General features: G+C 41.7%; 2 protein-coding genes across 3 annotated transcripts in view; one reads left to right on the forward strand and one right to left on the reverse strand.

The window, feature by feature from the left end:
* Positions 1 to 17,938, reverse strand: part of LOC141779577 (oxysterol-binding protein-related protein 10-like) — a 49,089-nt gene extending 31,151 nt beyond the window's left edge. Inside the window, exons 1-5 of one of the 2 annotated variants that reach the window (XM_074654466.1) lie at positions 17,239 to 17,938; positions 11,609 to 11,787; positions 7,875 to 7,954; positions 1,517 to 1,609; positions 735 to 1,104 (exon numbers count right to left, since the gene is read on the reverse strand). In XM_074654466.1, coding sequence (XP_074510567.1) covers positions 735 to 1,104; positions 1,517 to 1,609; positions 7,875 to 7,954; positions 11,609 to 11,787; positions 17,239 to 17,486 — 970 coding nt within the window. In that variant the 5' untranslated portion in view covers positions 17,487 to 17,938. The remainder of the gene's footprint in view (positions 1 to 734; positions 1,105 to 1,516; positions 1,610 to 7,874; positions 7,955 to 11,608; positions 11,788 to 17,238) is intronic. The other variant, XM_074654465.1, reaches the window with a different exon arrangement.
* The window catches only part of cndp1 (carnosine dipeptidase 1), a 149,696-nt gene continuing 134,179 nt past the window's right edge, over positions 3,652 to 19,168 (forward strand). The window contains exon 1 of the mRNA XM_074654481.1: positions 3,652 to 3,656. Within this exon, the coding sequence (XP_074510582.1) occupies positions 3,655 to 3,656 (2 nt within the window). The 5' untranslated portion in view covers positions 3,652 to 3,654. The remainder of the gene's footprint in view (positions 3,657 to 19,168) is intronic.

Consider the following 19,168-nt stretch of genomic DNA (forward strand, 5'->3'; position numbering starts at 1 on the left):
TTAGATTCAGTATATCATGCTGCGTTACGAATTGTCTCTAATTTGGGTTTCCGCACACATCATCGCAGGTTGTATGAGAAAGTTGGTTTGTGTTCATTATACCACTGTAGTTTTGAAAATTGGTAAATTTTTCTGTGTGAGGCCATATTATACGAACTGCCTCCTTATCTATGTTCTGTACTGACTCCACAAACAACAGTCAGTAAATGCAACCTTCAGTCATGCGGACATATTATGTACATCATTCTTCAAACCCGCACCGCCTTTGGTGAAAGTGCTTTTAAAGGGTAACTTTGGTATTTTCCAACCTGGACCCTATTTTCCCATGTTCTGGTGACTAATGGGGACAACATATTTTGAAATTGGTCCAGTATTGACTCTTCACTAAGCCCCACCCCCACTACCATAGAGCCCACACCGTCACTAACTGCACTCCCGGCATAAATATTATCTAATTTTTGGAAAAATTAAAAAGCAATTCTGTACAGATGTCATTTACGTTAAGATGAGAGTTAAACAATACAAACCAGACCACCTCCAGCAGTGGTTCCCGGAAGATCCACTTGCATTTGTGACTGCATTCTGCATGCATTTACATCTGATTTACCAGCTCTTTCTCAATTCAGATAATGTATTACATGTTAATACCAGGTGGAGATGAGGTCAAAGAGACAAAAAGATTCATCCTTTCCTCCACTGATTAGTCAAATTTGAGCAGCCATAGCTCAACTCACCTGCATGTTCACGGCCATGACTCTGGCTCTGGATGTGGTTGTGGTTGTGGCCACTTCCTCGTCTTAAACTGCAGCTGCTGTCTTTGGGACTCAGGCTCTCACTGAAGCTGGGAGTCGGGCTTTGACTGCTGGACCTGAGGCCACCAGGCTCCACCTGGTTCACGCTGGAGCTGCATCGCTGACTCCACGTCTTGACTCTTTCTGTCGGAGCGGCCTGATTCAAACCAGCCGAGCTACGGTTGAGGCTGGGGCTAGGGCTGTGGTTTTGGTTCTGGTTGAGGGCCTGGACAACATTGTGCTGCAGCAGAGTGAGGCACTCCCCCAGGCAGCTCAAAGTGGCTGCAGAAGTGGCCTTTAAAATGAGCAGGTCCTTGATAAATGGGAAGAGGAAAGAGAGAAGGGAAAGAAGGTGAGAAGGAGGACCAGGAGGAGATGCTTCCAGTTTGACCAACAGTAACATTTAAGTCTCAGCTATATGTTTAAAAAAAAAGCTAAGTGTTTTGTGCCCAGGTGGTGCAAAAGAAAAAGCAAGAAAAACGTGACAAATAAATCAACATTGACTTCTGGTTTCACATGGAACACGGAAAGCGGTCTCTTGGGTGAAAGTTTGGTGTTTTTGGACCCGCCCATCCACCCCGACCTCCTGGATTACATACAAATTGATTTTGTAAAGTACGCATTTACAGTGCATTACCTTTGGTAGGTATAGCTACAAACAGTGTATGAGAACAGCCTGCATTGGTTCCTTATCTACCCTGTACACACAATACATGACATGCTACCTCATCCAGAGAAGAGAGGGCTCCACCTCGAGGCGGTAGGGACTCAATAGAGTTGACCAGGTTCTTCTGCTGCCCTTCAGCCTGGATCATCACCTACACACAGAGACAAACTAATTATTAACCTCTTAAGCCCTATGGTGCTGGAAGGTGTGGTTTGCCTAGACAGACACACCCAAAATAAATCAAGAATAGCTCCACAACTACCAGGTCTACATGCATGATCTTGGTCTCTATGGATAGGTAAGACCTCAGAGAGTCCACCCATCCCAAAGTGTGCCAAATGGGTTTTCTACCTCTTGAAAGGGAATCTGGCTATAAAATACTACTGATATCCACTACAGGAGGCTCTGTGCACACAATGGAGCCTTTGGTCATGACATTTACCCTGTGCATCATCACATTCTACCATTGTGCACAGTATGAAATCAATAAAAAACAACTAAATTGTATAATTCTGACTCCAAATGGAGTAGTTTTATTATAATAATGAAATATGATCAAGTAAAACTTAGATAATAACAGTATTTACATTCAATATAAAAATGGTCAGAAATATTATAAAAGTAAAAATACAATTCCTTGTGCCTTGATTTTGTAAACAAACATTGTTTGGACAAAATACACTTGGAGTGTTGTTTTAGTGACGTTAAGGCCTCATCTTTTAGAAACAATTAGGAAAAAAGACCACCACAGCATTTTATGAAGTTTTTAAAGGCAGTGTTTTAGCACACAGCTCAGCCGAACACGGTACCAGGTCTGTTGCGTAAAAGAGGTTAATAATCAAGAAAACCGCAGCATCATGGTAATCGCTCCCCGTCCGACGGGGAAGCAGTGATTTGTCACCTCTACCTCCTCGCTGTAGTGACACAGAAAGGGCATCACATTTTCTCTTTGACCATGTCAGACTTTTGCCACAAGATACAGAGTGGATGCTGTGATTGACGCCACTCGATTCTGGTGAGACCTTCAGTAAACAGAATCAGTGATGGCCTCTGTGGTTGCCACGTTTTGGTTTAAAGGGGTCTTAGACTACCAGCCCTGGTTGTGAACAGATAGAGATTAGAGTGCGTAGGTAGGGAGAATTTGAATGGAGAGAGAAAGGTAGTTTAAGGGCGATAAAAGTGGGAAGTGAGGAACACCAGAAAGACACTGTGAGAAAGAGCACAGTGTGAGAAAGTTTGACTTCTTCTGGATGATGAAGAAAGAGCGAACAAAGGAAGAAAGGCAGAGAGGAAAGAGACTATAGTCAGTGGAAGAGAGATGATGAGGTTTTCTCTGTGACCCCAGGAGGTAATTAGTACTGACACTGCTACTGCAGAGCAGAGCCACTGGGACATCTCAGCTTGTTTAATGAGTGTGTGAGATGAGCTGTGATGAATGTCTGCCACATTCGCACTCATACTTGTGAGTCCAACAGTGACTACAGCTATTTCCTCTGTCTTTATCCAGTTCCCAGAAACTATACACATTAATGCCTCTGATCTCTGGTCTTCGGGGCTCAGTCAGACACGTTCTACATAATGTGTATAAACGGAACCACTGCAACCAAAGAAATCCACTGCAGGTTCAACTTTGCGTTCAATTCTGATTGTATTTTTGCACTGTCAACCAATTATACTTATACTTTGACAAATGATTTCAGCTTGTTTTAATGTTCACCCTGTTCAGCCTTTTGTGTTTCCCCATCTGTGGTAGGTGCCAATCATAGACTGTATATAAAGCTGGGGACACACCAAGCCGGCATCGGAGAACTAGTGGCGACCAAGGCCGCCAGCTACGTCGCCTCACATCGCCTTTGTTTTGGCCAAAAAGTTGCACTTGAACACACCGCAAAGACCACTACCATGTACGTTCTGCGCCTGCGTGAGAGGAAATTACTCTCCACGTTCACCGACCATTTTCACACGACTCTCACTCACCGCTTAGCTTCATTCCAGATGGCTAAATGGTTTTGAAGATATCTGTGTATTGGAATGATCAGGATCATGAGAAGAGCCTTCTGTGTTTATTCTCTTGACTTTACTCATTGGCTTGCTTTCCTCCCTTCTCATGCACTGATTTGTTTAAGTTGAACCCATCACCCATTGGTTTGTGGACTACCGATGTGAGGTTGTCCCTTTAGAGTAATGAGCAGGGACATTTCCTCTTTTTGGAGAAGTCTTCCCATCGTTGTGTCTCTTTAAGAACAATCGTTCCTTATAAGCCAGTAAGTCCTCGTACCATAAATAAAACAGGGTTTGGCAGCTCTGTAACAACATCACACCATTTCTGCATTTGCATCTGAGAGACAACTAAACAAAGGTTGTTGTGGTCATAGTGTTTTAACAAATGTTTTTTTTTCTGGTTAGGACCATCTCTGCAGAGAACTCCAAAAAGCACAAACACAGGATATATGTATGTTGGCCAAGATGCAGATATATTAGGAGATCTATCTTTCCATGCATTGTCTATCGCACACTGAGACACTCTCACACATACAAACACGCAGATCGTGCTTCACTCACACACGTGTCGCTCTCAGGGGGGGGTGAGTCATCAGCGCTCGCTGATGAAATAGAAAGAGAAGAGCTATTACAAGACACAATGCTATCACTGTTCAAATCATGTATGCACACACACACACACACACACACACACACACACACACACACACACACACACACACACACACACACACACACACACACACACACACATACACACACGCACACTGATACAATACACTTAAACTCTTGCTTTCATTATTAGCAGCTTAAGCTTTGGGTCCATCACTCATATTTCTCTGACAGAGAAAAAACTTATGAACACCTAAAAAACTGCGTTCAGCTCTGTTCTGTATAGAATCTGCTATTTTACAATCTTTGAAGCCCCATAGCCCTGAAGCATAATTTGATATGGGGGAGACATATAAATCATAAAGTTGTGCAAATAATGAGCGTTGCTTGTCAGAAGCAAAGGCAGAAGCAGTGTGACGTTGTTCCAGCGCAGCACAACGCTTAAATGCGTGCAGAGTGTCTGAGTTTGACACTGGAGACGGCCGACCCATTCTACTGTACAGTGATCTCTGTAGATCTGCCAGCCGGCCCTGTCAAACAGCTAATTGAGCTGTCATGCAATCGTATGCTACAATGAGTTTTGGTTTGGAAAAATATGGGGTTACCCAAAGGTGACATTGTGTGCTTAAAAACTTTGCAAGAACTTACTTTTGTGAAGCTGATTTAGTATTCTTGTTTAGCATAAAGCAAAATACAGGTCCAGGCTTGATGTATGAGATTAGATACAGAGTATCGGGCTGCACAATTAATCAAATATTGATCGCGATCACGATTTTGGCTTCCCACAATTAAATGAACATGATCGACTGCGATGTTTAAAATGCGTGCTCCGTTTTGGCTTCACTTTTAGGGAGCTGTCATGCCCTTAGACAATTTAGAGGAAGTGGACGTAGTCATCATGACATCACCCATTGGTTTGTGGACTGCGGTTTTTGAAGCCTCGAGTTCAGCCATCACCACCTTGTTTTTTTTGCGTCGCCGTCTTGGTTTTTGGCCGTCGCCACCTTGGTTTTTGACCATTGCCATCTTTTTCTTTCCACCAGAAGTGACACGAGAGGGTGGAGCTAAATATAACCGAACGCTGAATAAGACATTTTTAGGCGACCAAAAAAGTTCAAATTAACTTTGATGAACTGAAAACACACTGTGAAAAGGTTAAAGTTGAAAGACAAAAACACAAACAACTCCCAAGCCCAAATGTTTTGGTACAATTTAATTTTGAATCTAGGAGATGCACTGTGAACAAGAACCAGTCTTATTTTGATGCGAAGATTTGTACATTAGAATAAATGTAGCCCAACTTTGAAGAGAAAGCAGTGCTTTGTTTATTTAAATGTGAAACTGCAAAATATTTTGTCCCTAAAATCAATAAATAATCATGATAAATATTCGTGATCTCAATATTGATCAAAATAACTGTGATTATCATTTTGACCATAATCGTGCAGCCCTAATACAGACCCACTCCAACATCTTCAGTGACTGACTCATCACAGGCGCGGCAGACAGGCTGCTCCCCGAACCTAAAGGAACACTGAGAGCCGGTGGTTAGGCTGACAAATCAATTCCTCAACTTGACCTCATATGTAGGCCACTGAGAGAACTTTTCGTCAATGATGCAGGAAGTGTATTATTAGTCCTGCCATCCTCCCCCTCAGCTGGTGCATCCTGATGAGCTCTCTACCTTGAGGAAGACGAGCTAACCGACATTTATATACCACTCTCATATTATATTGCTTTTCGTTTGTGGAACATGCAAGAAGCAATCATTCTTCTCAGCTTGTGGAGCTTCTCAACTTTGAAAACGTCAATACATTTTTCGTAAAATTGCATAATTACACATCTACACAGTTGATTTCGCGCTTCAAATATTCTCAGAAGTGAATTTAATGATGAAAAAACATACCGGTGTTCGGACCGGTTAGCCTGCCTTTGGAGCTGCCGCGGTTGAGTCGCTGTCCTCAGCCACGGCAGCTCCGTTTAGCATCATAGCTAGGCTACCTAGGGACGATGGAATTCATATGTCATGTTGTGATAGTGTCATGTAGGCTAATGTCTTTGAGGGAGAGAGAGACGTTAATCACATTTGACCGCCTGGTTAAGCACACCGCCTCGCTCCACATGGTGCATCAGCTGTTTTGCCCGACGCCTTTTACCATGGGGCGTTTTTTGAAGCGGCTGTGCCTGTAGCGACGCGTCGCAGTGTGATCGGAGCCTCAGGACAACAGCAACAGGAAAATGTTGCAGGCTTACATTTTAAAATTCTAATTTCTGAAGCTTTTGAGAGGATGCATTTACCAAAACCTGACAAATTTCGACGCAAGCACATGCAGGAGCAAGTTAAACTAACCGAGAGGTGCAGAAGGTATTAGGCTCTTGGATTAGCTGTGTGTGAAAAGGACTGAACAGATGTTGCCGTTTGGAGGCTTTCAGGAGTGAGATGGAGCCGAGGGGGAAATTGTGTAATTGGGTGTAGTTAGAAAACAAACTAACAGCATCAAAGCGCGCGGCTTGTGTGTGTGTGTTTCTGTAGCTTGTCCATTTAGAAGAGACGAAAAGCTCTAATGTTTTAATGTCACAGCACACATCATAAACCGGAGTAAGTGATACCTTTAATGTACCTGGAAGTGCATCAGCGGCTGTTCAGCTGTTTGAGAACAGAGGAGTAAAGCAGCACTGAAATGCTGAATAAGATAAACCTCACGGTAATGAGCAGCTGGACTGGAACATATAGTGGCTGGAAATACAGTCTGGCTCCTTTATGTCCAGAAACCAAACCTGTCTGCCCGGCCAAATGTCCACTCTGTACATTTGGAATAGCTGTAATCCAATAAGGCGCAGAGAAGAGGATCGATAAGGAAAGTCGCAAGTCTCAAGATCAATGTACTTGAACCTTTAAACTCTTAACCTTATAGGGTGCTGGAAGATGTGGTTCGCCTAGACAGACATACCCAAAATAAATCAAGAATAGCTCCACAACTACCAGGTCTATATGCATGATCTTGGTCTCTATGGATAGGTAAGACCTCAGAGAATTCATCCCCAGTGTCAGTAACATTGTGACTGTTACTATACCTGAGTAAACTGTGATGAACCAAAGGAAAAATTTACATTTGTATCCTCGCTTTAAATGTTTTCTAGATAAGACAGTGGATAACACCATTATAGCAATGATGCCATGCACAGAGATGCCACTGAATTCATTCAGCAACTCCTTGACTACAACTGTGCTAAAGCAGAAAGCACATAGTTTCTACAAATGTTTTAGTAAGGATAGGACCAGGCAGACTCTCCATTTGGCCACTTGGATAACCAAAGTGTGCCAAGTGGGTTTTCTACCTCTTGAAAGGGAATCTGGCAATAAAATACTACTGATATCCACTACAGGAGGCTATGTGCACACAATGGAGACTTTGGTCATGACATTTACCCTGTGCATCATCACATTCTACCATTGTGCACAGTATGAAATCAATAAAAAACAAATAAATTGTATAATTTTGACTCCAAATGATGTATTTTTATTATAATAATGAAACATGATCAAGTAAAACTTAGATTATAACAAATAAGATCAATAACAATGTAAATAAGATAACAAAAAATTATCCAAAGTCAAGTATGTACATTCAATATATAAACGGTCAAAAATATTATAAAGTAAAAATCTGATTTCTCGTGCGTTGATTTTGTAACTAAAATATTGAAATCATTACCAATCAAACAATGTTTGGACTAAATACACCTGGAGTGCTGTTTGAGTAGCGTTAAGGACTTGTGTGTGTGTGTCTGTGTGTGTGTACCTTGGCGCTGCTGTCAGAGTGGCGTCGGGAACACAGCTGTAGCTGAGTCATCCATAACTCCTGCTCCTGGGCGTCCAGCGCTAACAGGAACAGAACACAGAGACACATATTAAAGTGAGTGTTTCCTGCTGTCTGTCCCTGAGCCAGGACATAACCGTCACATCCAAGGTTATTCTGCCAGTTATTATCAGTGCATTTACTGTCAAAGGGGAGGGCTGCTGTTATTCTATATTTTTCAAATTGTCACAGATTTCATGAAAAGTCTGATATATACAGCTCCATTGGTGTCCAAAATACCCAACACGAAGTTCCTTCATTACCATTCCCTGACCCACAAGCACCGTCCTGCTGGCCTAAATACTTACTAGAGTTCGAGAATGTTCTAAACGACCAACTTAAACCTGCAAATGGAGCAAACATGATGAAAAAAAGGTCACTATATCCTGACAGTAGTGCATGAGACAGGTAATCTGAAAATTGTCCAGTTTAAAGCACTTATAATTTCCGGAGAAGAGCCATCCCTGGGCTTTTTCTCTGGGTCGGTAACACTGAGCGTATTCTCTTCACGTGTTCAGCAGATCCTCTGCCAAGTCACTCTTTCATATTATAGCAACATTTAACTGGATATTTTTCTGCCTCCACAACAACTCTAGCAATAACAACTGTTTGAAAGAAAGCCAAACCTGCCTCTTTGCCCTTACAGAAAAATAAGTTTATTCAAGTGTGCTATTAGTATTCATCTTTTAAACTTAAAATAAGAGAGTATACTTTCAGTTAACTTTGTATGTACTTATCAGAGATACAATACTTAACAAAATTGGACTTAAATATCCTTAGCTTATACTGACAAGTATACAGGAAAGTCTAAGTGTACTTGTCAAGTATACAGAAAAATCCAAGTATACTTGGCTTATACTGAAAAGTACAGAAAAGTATATTTGGCTAAGTAGTATAAGTTCACTTAAAGAAAACTTACAAGTCTACTTGCAGTAAAAACTATTAAACTAGTAGTTTATTGAGAGTATACTTTAAAGTGTATTTTCATAAACTAAAAAGTGGGCTACAAGTATATAACTAAAAGTATACCTATAAGTTCACTTGTAATACAGTTCATATCAGTACAAAATACAACTGTGATGTAAACTAGTTGTGTGCTCAAAGCTTACTACTCTTACATTTAAAGTATACTTTTATAAACTAAAAAGTGGGCCAATTTAGTTCCAAGATGTATTGAAGTAGTACACTTACAAGTATATTACTATACTTATTTTATAAAAGTATACTTGGGAATATACTTGAACTTTATTTAAGTTTACTTTGTAAAATAAACTTGAAGTATATTTATTTTTTGTAAGGGTGATGGAACAGATTGAAAAGTGTTTGAGAGGAAATTAAAGATTGAATTCCGTATTAAAGTTTTTTTGTCCCTGCATCACAAACCAGACTAGACAAACCAGAAGTAGTCTGGACTGGTTTTATCTTTGTTTTGCTGCTGATGAGAAAGAGATGAACGCTCTGTGACGCTCACAGAGGAGGAGTGATAAAAAGTCTAATCTGAATTTAACACAGCTCTGTCAAAAAGCCATCAGTGTGACAAAGAGAGCGAGGGAGAGATGGACAGGCGAGGAGAGCGTGAACAGGAAATCACAGCTGTCACATACAGCGATTAGCAATTCACAGTCAACTCTGACAGTCACAGGGCCGGGCATACTGTGACCCCTGCGGTCAGCCAATCACACAGTATTCTTCATGTGTCAGACACCTCAATCAATGCTATATTTGGTCTGCTCTGCATGTTAGTGACACTTCTCAGACTGCCTGATTATTGCAGAGAAATCTGCATTTTTAGGTCAAACACTATAAAGACATTTTTTGCAGGAATTTTTAAAAATCAAGGAATTAAAGAGTGAAAGTTGATGGAGAAGAACTGAATCTTTCAATGTGTTTCCATGTCACTGAAAATTATTAAAGGTGCAATGTTAATAATTAACCGTTAGCGGACATTAAGAATTTTGACCTGTTAATGCTATCAGTTAAACGGTTAAAAGAAATATGGAAAATTAATTCAAAAACTTAGCAAAACTCAGAGGAGCAGCTGGTCCACCTTAACAGCCGACCTTAAGAGGGTCTGAGACGGCTTTGCAGGGTACGTGAACTTGGCTCGGGTCTTGAGGAGTTGTAGCGTTAATTTACCGACAAATAAACTGTACACACACTGCTACAGCTACGTTCACAGCTATAATGCCACCAGACCTCACACTCACCACCGCCACACACACACGGTCTGTTGGACACTTGCTAACGTTATTCCTCGCTGACAGACCGCATGTGTGTGACAATGGCGAGTACGAAGCCACCAGCAACGCTAAAGTTACTTCTCCGAACGTGGCACAAACCAAACACACACGGTCTGTCGGACACTCGCTAATGTTAAACCAGGCAGACGGGTGTTACTGGGAAAGTGGCTGCATGTGTCCTAGACAATACACGCAGCACCGTGGCGAGTGAACTGTTCAAGTCAAGTTACAGTTTACATTCATGTCTATCCAAAATGTCACCACTTCCTCATTTCATCCTGTTAGACATTTGTCAAAATTAACATGTGAATTCTTGAGTTACGGCCAAAAATGTGTTTCGTGAGGTCGCATCGACCTTTGACCTTTGGCCACCAAATTCTAATCAGTTCATCCTTGAGTCCAAATGGACTTGTGCTAAATTTGAAGAAATTCCCTCCAGGCGTTCCTGAGATACTGCATTGACGAGAATGGTTGACGGACGACCTGAAAACATAATGCTACCAACCACGGCTGTCGCCGGCGTGGAGGCATAAAGAACTTAAAATTAAATGACGGTTAATAATAGATTATAACGGAATTTTAGGACCCTTTCCATCAACATGACAGACAATGAGGAAGTCCAACACAACCACTGGTACAGACCTGGAAGATTTAGTCTCCCTGTACGCTGTGTGCACAGATTTGCTGACAACAACATTCCCACTCAATTCCCCTCCGTGCTGTTGACACATAAGACAAATGACAAGCATACAGGCCACTGTAGCACTGCGTCAACAATCACTCCATCGTACCTTCAAAGTAAAGTACTGACCTGAAGGCTCCCTCATGCTAGGCTAGCAGAGTCTCTGATATGACTCTTTGATTTCCCTTCCATCAGGGAGCAACGCTGGGACTTGAACGTCAAAGAGTTATGAGTTCTTGAGATGCTGGGGGTCTGGTTCCCATGACAACACTATCACTGCCTTACATAGGGTGACTAGATCACAGCCAATCAAATTTGGGGCAAAGAGTACGTCACAGTTCAGCCAAACCCAGTACCGGGTCCGTCGGATTAAAGAGGTTAGAGGACAGACCCCTTGAGATGCACCATCTCGTTTTCAAGCTGGTCCACATCTCAGAACTCTTCAAAAATCAACTTTCAGAGACTTAAAACTGGTTTGAAAAGGTAATCTATCACAGGTTTAGGTTCTGTTAACATGACACTGTACTATCACCCATTCATTCAAACTCCAACATCCATGATTTTAGAGTCTTTGACGAACCGCAACTTCTGCGATACAAGAAAATACCAAATTGACATCATGCTTCTCACAGTGTACACAGTGCAGTAGCTGTCCTCTGGATTTCACCAAGCAAGAGTTTTCATAATAGTTAATAATAACCATTTGACAGTGGCATACCCAGCTTACCATGTCTCACAAAGACACCTTCTCTTACCTCTGAGTTTGTAGGAATCCCCAGTATTGGATTGTATAGTAAACATGTAGGGATACTCGTCACTGGAGACCACCATTGCTCCAAGGAGAGGCAGAGACCCTCTGGGAGGTCGCTGGCTTCTACTGAGTTCATTCAGAAAATATTGGAGCTGACCAACCTCCGGGTCCAGTACAAAATATCTGCAGCAGGGAGAAGAGACAGAGACATAAGGAGACAGTTAAACATGAGACGAAGAGAGGTTGGGACAGAGCAAGGGCAAAGAGAGGACGGACTGGTTTGGGAGGGAGGATTGCCATCTCAGTCTACAAAAATATAATTCATTTTAGGGCTGTTAATCGATTAAAAAATGTAATCGCGATTAATGGCATGATTGTTCATAGTAAATCATTTTTTTGTATCAGTTTGTATCTGTCTCTTGACCGCCGACCTCACGATATGTGAATGAAAATGGGTTCTATGGGTACCCACGAGTCTCCCCTTTACAGACATGCCCACTTTATGATAATCACATGCAGTTTGGGGCAAGTCATAGTCAAGTTAGCACACTGACACACTGAGAGCTGTTGTTGCCTGTTGGGTTGAGACTAGAAAGGCTCTATATAAATGCAAGGCCATTTACCATTTGAATGACCGTGTGTGTTTTTGTGTTTGCATTGTTATCTGTTTTGTTGTTTGATTAAAAAAAGAACTAAAAAGACTAAATTCAGACATCTTCCCGACTCCACACCTGTTTCTCTCTGACTCACTACACATAAATCAAAACTTAACAACTCTCCTATTAATCTTTAAATTCAGAGACACAGTGAGGGAGTGAGACATGAGCAAATCACTGTAACACTCTCTGCAGCGTGGCAGCTTGAAACATCACAAGAGCGCATCCATTGAGAGTCATTGTTGTGCTCCGGTTGTTATATTTTATCACTCCCCTTTGAACCTCCTGCTCACACTGTCTCTCTCTAACACACACACACGTAAACACACAATGACAACCACTGTTAGTGTAGTATTGCTCAGTCAGCATTCTCCTCTTGTGATGAGAGTGAGGACAAATCGTATTCCATCTCACACTGGAGTGATTTCACCCTGGAGTCTTTAATATGGTCATGAACCAGTATCTCTAAGCACTGATGAGAACCATCAAGGGGGGTCGGAAGCAGGGATGGATGAAGAGAGAGAAAGGGGTGCTACAGGGATAGAGAAAAGAAAGCACAAAGGTTTACTAGAAGACAAGGAAACCGAGCAATGAGAAGAAAGAGGCCACTATGAATAATTTAAATCTGTTTTCACACAGCAATCTGTTTCTTCCGCTCCACTGCTGTCATGCGACTGTGTGGCATGCAGTGGAACATCAAGTGGATCCAACCCAGACCTCCTTTCTTTCTTAAATGTAAATGATCAGCAGCACAAGCATGAAGCAGTGTGAATCACTAAGCTCCCGTCTACATTAGGTGTTATGTTCGGTGTCTTCTGTCACCGGACGCAGCCGGGATCATAGCAGAGCACAATGACATGTTAACTTCACTGACACTGGTGTGACCATAGACTGTATAGAAGAAGTGGACGTAGTCACCATGACGCCACCCATTGGTTTGTTAACTGCCGTTTTTAACTTCAAGTTCGGCATTCTGGCCGTCGCCATCTTGGTCTTTGGCCGTCGCCATCTTGGTTATTTGCAACCAGAAGTTATTTTTGGCTGTCATCATCTTCGTTTTTGGCGGTTGCTATCTTGTTTTTTTGTAACCAGAAGTTGTTTTTAGCTGACGCCATCTTGGTTTTTGGCTGTCGCCATCCTGCAGTGTGTTCCAATCCACGTACTTCCAGAAGTACACTTCAATGTAGTGCACTGTGTGCACTCTGTACTTACTTGAGTAGTGCGTGAATTTCAATGGAGTAGGGTCGTCTCAAATCGAAAACTCTGCGGCGCACGGACCAGAAATGACAATCGCAACATTTGACCGCGGCTCGCTACCCGCCAAAATATCTTCTTCTTCTTCGGGGTTTTACGGCAGCTGGCATCCTTTGTGTTGCACTGCTGACTCCTTCAGGTTTTACCCGTCCACTACCCGCCAATATATCTGCCTGCTTTGTTGATCCAGAATACACAGAAAACAAAATCAAATGAGTAGACGTGAGACGTTACAACTTACATCCATAAGGTACGTTGTTCAGCACCGCAAAAGCTCCTGCATCATCTGTCGCCATTTTCACATGTTTGAATAGTGGTCGTGGTTCCGTCCCTTCCGCTACGTAGCCAAGATGGAGACAATAGAGTGTGGAATGCTGGACACTTTCCACACTCAACGATTTGACCGTTTTGAGTACAACATCCGGGTACTTCGAGTGCACTGCATTTTGCCTTACTTCACAGTGTGAACGGACTTATGCACTCAAAATAGTAAGTGTAAGTACTGAAGTATGTGGGTTGGAACACACTGTTGGTTTTTGGCCGTCACCATCGTTCATAGACTCAATGGTTGTCCTCCTCATTGTATTCCTCCAGTGGGAGTGAAAGACAAACATGGCAGGAATTGGCTTCAGTCTAATGACACCAGCCCAGCCAGCAGAAGCAGGTATAAAGGTCATTCAACTGGACCTGATGGAGGTGTAGAATGCAGATCTTATCCATGTTGTCTTGTGCAGCAAACACTGGAGGGTGAAATAAGAGCTGAATGAAAGGCTTGGGCAATGAGTGCATTGATCTTACTCTGACCCGCGCACCTCAATCATCCGTCAGCGAGGTGTCCAGCCAACCATTAGGCCATGTAACTCTCACTGGCTACTAAATCTATCAGTCAAGTTTGCAGAGCAGACCGGCAACTGGAAGCATAGAGGCTCGAGACGGGAGAATGAAAACAGCAGTTCAGTTAGATAGTAGCAGCAGACAGAGGGGGAGACACTGACAGATAAAGAGAGACACACAGATAGACAGCAGTAGACAAGTGAGGGGAAAAGGGAGATAGGAAAAATGGAGAAATGAAATATAGAGTGGGAAAATAATTGACATCTCCCATCAGTTGGTATTTAAAGCCTAAGTTTACAATTAATGTCTATACATCCAATGTTTTATCACCTAAACACATTGTGTGTCTGAGGTTTAACAAACATGTTGAATGCATTTCCTTGCTCATAAAATATTTGCAAAGCCGATTTTTAAATATTTAAAACCGAGCATTGTTTACATCCATGCAAGCAGTCTTCTTCTTCACTGCCTTTGCCTCAGTAGAAAGCAGATCTGCGCCAGGTGTGTCTCAAGCCCTGTTCAGACCTGGTATTAACATGCGTCCTCAGTGATCGGATCACAAGTGGACAGCTCTAAGTACAGGTGCGTTCACACCTGTATACTTAGAGCTGTCCACTTGTGATGACCGGATCCTCAGGGCAGGCTGTTAAATAGTGTTGATAAATTTGGCGCTCCGGCTGCTGTCCATGGTGCTGATCTGGTTTGCAGGATGGGAGTTGCATGGTGAGCCTCTCCATGGTGGCATAGCAATTGTCTAGAGTGGTTGTGTGTTTACATGCGTGTGTGCGCACAAGCGTGTGCTTGTGTTTGGGGTAAGGGCCCAAGAAAGAAAAATTTGTACTGGGGCCAATCATAATTCTGTTACACTGCTGATCTCAAGGAGTTTATCCTCAAATTAAATTTTCAAATGAATAAAATCTATATTTGCTTTTGTTTCCCTTTGTAGTATGTTTTGTGTGTCATTCTTGTCCTATTTTTTGTCATATATGTGAAGTCCTTATGTTGATTTGCAATTTTTTTTTTAAAAAGCTACCGCGCAGGTCTAGCAGTCAAATTGAAACAGACTTCCAAAGAATACATTATTCATCAAGTTTGGCAGCCACACTGAAAGCAGCTCCAACTCTCTGGCGTATATATTCTCTGTCACAACAAATAACAACAACTAAATCCCCTCTGACAGACTGAGAACAACAATAAAGTAACAATCAGTGCGATGATACGAACATGATACCGTCTGTCTCCGGGCTCAGCTCGCTCTGACAGAATGCAAGATGAAAGCATTGAGATATTTATATCATACACACGCATACAAACTCTAGCGTCTCATGTGTTTCTGAGACAAGTACAGCAGTGTGTGTGTCTGTGTGTGTGGAAGTAAGTATAGCACACTGTCAAAATGTGATCATGGAGCTCATTACACGTTTGGATGCTTTTGCTATCGATCCACTAGGACAGAGAGAGTGTGTGAGAGAGGAGGAGGAGGAGGAGGAGGGAGTATTGAGATGCAGGAGAGGAGTGCAGGGCTTTCCTGATCCTGGATGACTCATTCAGTGTTTCTGGGACTCCCACCCCCACATCTCCTCTCTCTGAGCCATCACCACAGGTTCACACTGAATGAATGAATGGAAAGGATGCACACATGCAGACGAATGGGTGGAAAGATGACTTGATGGTATATATAGCTATATATAGACACGTTGCCCCAAGTTGGTTGATGCGACTTTGGTCAAATATATAATATATTAACTAGGGCTGTCAAAGTTAACGCAATAATAACACGTTTGCAGTTTTAAAGCTAGAGTGAAGATACTGGTATCTTATGAAACTAGAAAAACCTAAGGAATCCATTGGTACCAACCATGTCATACTAGCTTGTTGCAAAGGAGGCTAAATAACGCTCCAAAACTTGCGCTAAATTTTGGCGAGGAAAACTGGCATGTCCATTTTCAAAGGGGTCCCTTGACCTCTGACCTCAAGATATGTGAATGTAAATGGGTTCTATGGGTACCCACGAGTCTCCCCTTTACAGACATGCCCACTTTATGATAATCACATGCAGTTTGGGGCAAGTCATAGTCAAGTCAGCACACTGACACACTGACAGCTGTTGTTGCCTGTTGGGCTGCCGTTTGCCATGTTATGATTTGAGCATATTGTTTTATGCTAAATGCAGTACCTGTGAGGGTTTCTGGACAATATTTGTCATTGTTTTGTGTTGTTCATAGATTTCCAATCATAAATATATACATACATTTGCATAAAGCAGCATATTTGCCCACTCCCATGTTGATAAGAGTATTAAATACTTGACAAATCCCTCTTTAAGGTACATTTTGAAAAGATTCAAAATGTTTGATTAATCGCGATTAAATATTTTAATCGACTGACAGCCTTAATATAAATAAAATATTGTCAAAAACTGACATTAAATTTTGAGAGATACACTTTGGGATCCCTGCATATGTGTTGTTTTTATAAGATTTATGTATTTGAGGAGTCATATAGGCTAATCTGAGATTGATTCAGGGATTAACTCAACATTTTTTGGGCCAAAACATTTAAATTACATTTTTGAAAACAGGTTTTAGATTTTCATGTAGGGTAAGTAATATTAACAAAAACATAACAGAACAGTAAATTGACTAAATAAATTGGGGCTCCATCTGAGATCTTCAAGACATGATGATAAACTCAATTATGAGTGTAAGATCAAATACCTCTATCCATATATTATTAGGGATGTCACTCAATATAGGAATATTATAGAAATAAGATTAAAACAACACACACGTGATTTCTAAAGACAAAACAACATGTCACACAAGTTGACTGTGTGACAAAAATGACAACACACAACACACTTTGTCTGTGAGAGTCCACAGTGACCTACCTGCTCTGCCAGCCCTGGAGCGGGTTGGTGTATTTCTTCAGGACCCCCTCCAGGTGCCTCTTGCTCCGGGCTGTTTTGTGGAGCGAGGGTCCAGACCCAGACCCTGCTCCGCTGTCCCTGGTCCCGGACCGGAGCTCCATCGCAGCCGGGCTGTGCGTCTGGCCGCCCGGCTGCTGCTGCTGCTGCTGCCGCCTGCAGGGGCTCCTGGCCGGGCTCTCCGGACGCGCTGCTGCCCGGCTCATGCTCATGTTGCTGCTGGCTGCTCTCGGTTCGGCTCAACTCTGAAGTCTGGATGCTTTTCAGCAGAGAGGAGAGAGATCTGATATGAACTCAAAGATCTGATGCAGCTTTATGTGCAAAGTGATGCAGATTTGAGAGAGAGAGTCAGATAGAAGAAACCAGAGCAGCTTTACTCTCCAGTCTGCTGCTGCCTGGGACTCTGTTGGCACACTGGAGGGATATTCCGACTATTTCACTGCGGAGCTCTCTCTCTCTCTCTCTCTCTCTCTCTCTCTCTCTCTCTCTCTTTTTCTTTTTCTCTCTCTCTCTCTCTCTCTCTCTCTCTCTCTCTCTCTCTCTCTCTCTCTTTTTTTTTCTCTCTCTCTCTCTCTCTCTCTCTCTCTCTCTCTCTCTCTCTCTCTCTCTCTCTCTCTCTCTCTCTCTCTCTCTCTCTCTCTCTCTCTCTCTCTCTCTCACACCCTCTCTGACGTTATTGCGTTTTTTATTTTGGAAATCCCGGGTTGGTCCCTCCCCCCCAGCACCAGGATCCAGGATCCTCCCCCTTCAGCCGGCAGCAGGGATCAATAATGCAGTAAAACCTCAGAGAACATCACAGTCTGAGAGCAATTATTTATGTTATTCCACTAATAGGCCTATTATAGAAACATCACAGCTTCAACATATCACAAGGTATTATGAATGGATAGTCCTATATTTTATTTTATTTTTATTATTATTTATTTTTTGCATTTCTACAATATATTCTTTCATCAATGGAAAAAGTGCAAACAGGGGGAAAATCTATATCCATAACATCTACAGATATATATATATATATATTTTTTTTCTTTTTCATTGATGCAAGAATATATTGTAGAAATGCAAAAAAATAACTGCAGAGAAAACAACTCAAAATGTAACTATTGCAATTCAGTTTTTTTGTAATACATGTAATTGCGATGAGCAAATATACATTCTGCGACTTTATTAGCAGACCTGGACAGGAAATTTTAAGTCAATACTACGAATAACCAGTAAAGCCTGTTCCTTCCCCATCACTAGGGTGAATTAACCTAATGTGGGACATTTTTTTTGCATTTCATATTTCAGGAATATATTGTGATATGAAGTCAATATATTAAATCCAAACCCAGTACCACTCCAACATCTCCAGGATGTGTTTTAATCAAACCAAAAAAATATCACACTCATAAAAGAAATGGTAGACATATCAGTACTCTAATGCCAAGTTTTCTAAGACAAATATTTATTTCCTAATGTGGACAGTCATCTCCGAAATGTGGGACACTGAAAAGTCTATCTAAAGGCCTAAAAATCACCTTCATTAATGTAGGAAACACTGAAGGCTAAATGTGCAATCCCATGTTCAGTCATTTTACCACTTACAATGTTATTGCTGTTACAAAGCCTAGGCTTATGTGTGGATGTTACATGGAGAATTGAACAACATCAAACAAACAACAATAGTTTTTAAGCATTTGGTCATATTAGAAAGACATTAAATAGTCATATCTTTTATGCAAAGAAAGCATAATTAAATGCACAGCTTAAAAATAAATACCATGAATCTACTGTGAATTGCAAAGATGAAATGTTAAACAGTTCAAAATGTTTTTTATTTCACTATACAGGGAACACATACAACGGTAACAGGCATATAGGGCCTATTTGAAGATTTGAAGCCAATACA

This window comes from Sebastes fasciatus, chromosome 12, assembly GCF_043250625.1.
Source record: "Sebastes fasciatus isolate fSebFas1 chromosome 12, fSebFas1.pri, whole genome shotgun sequence".
Classification (NCBI taxonomy): domain Eukaryota; kingdom Metazoa; phylum Chordata; class Actinopteri; order Perciformes; family Sebastidae; genus Sebastes; species Sebastes fasciatus.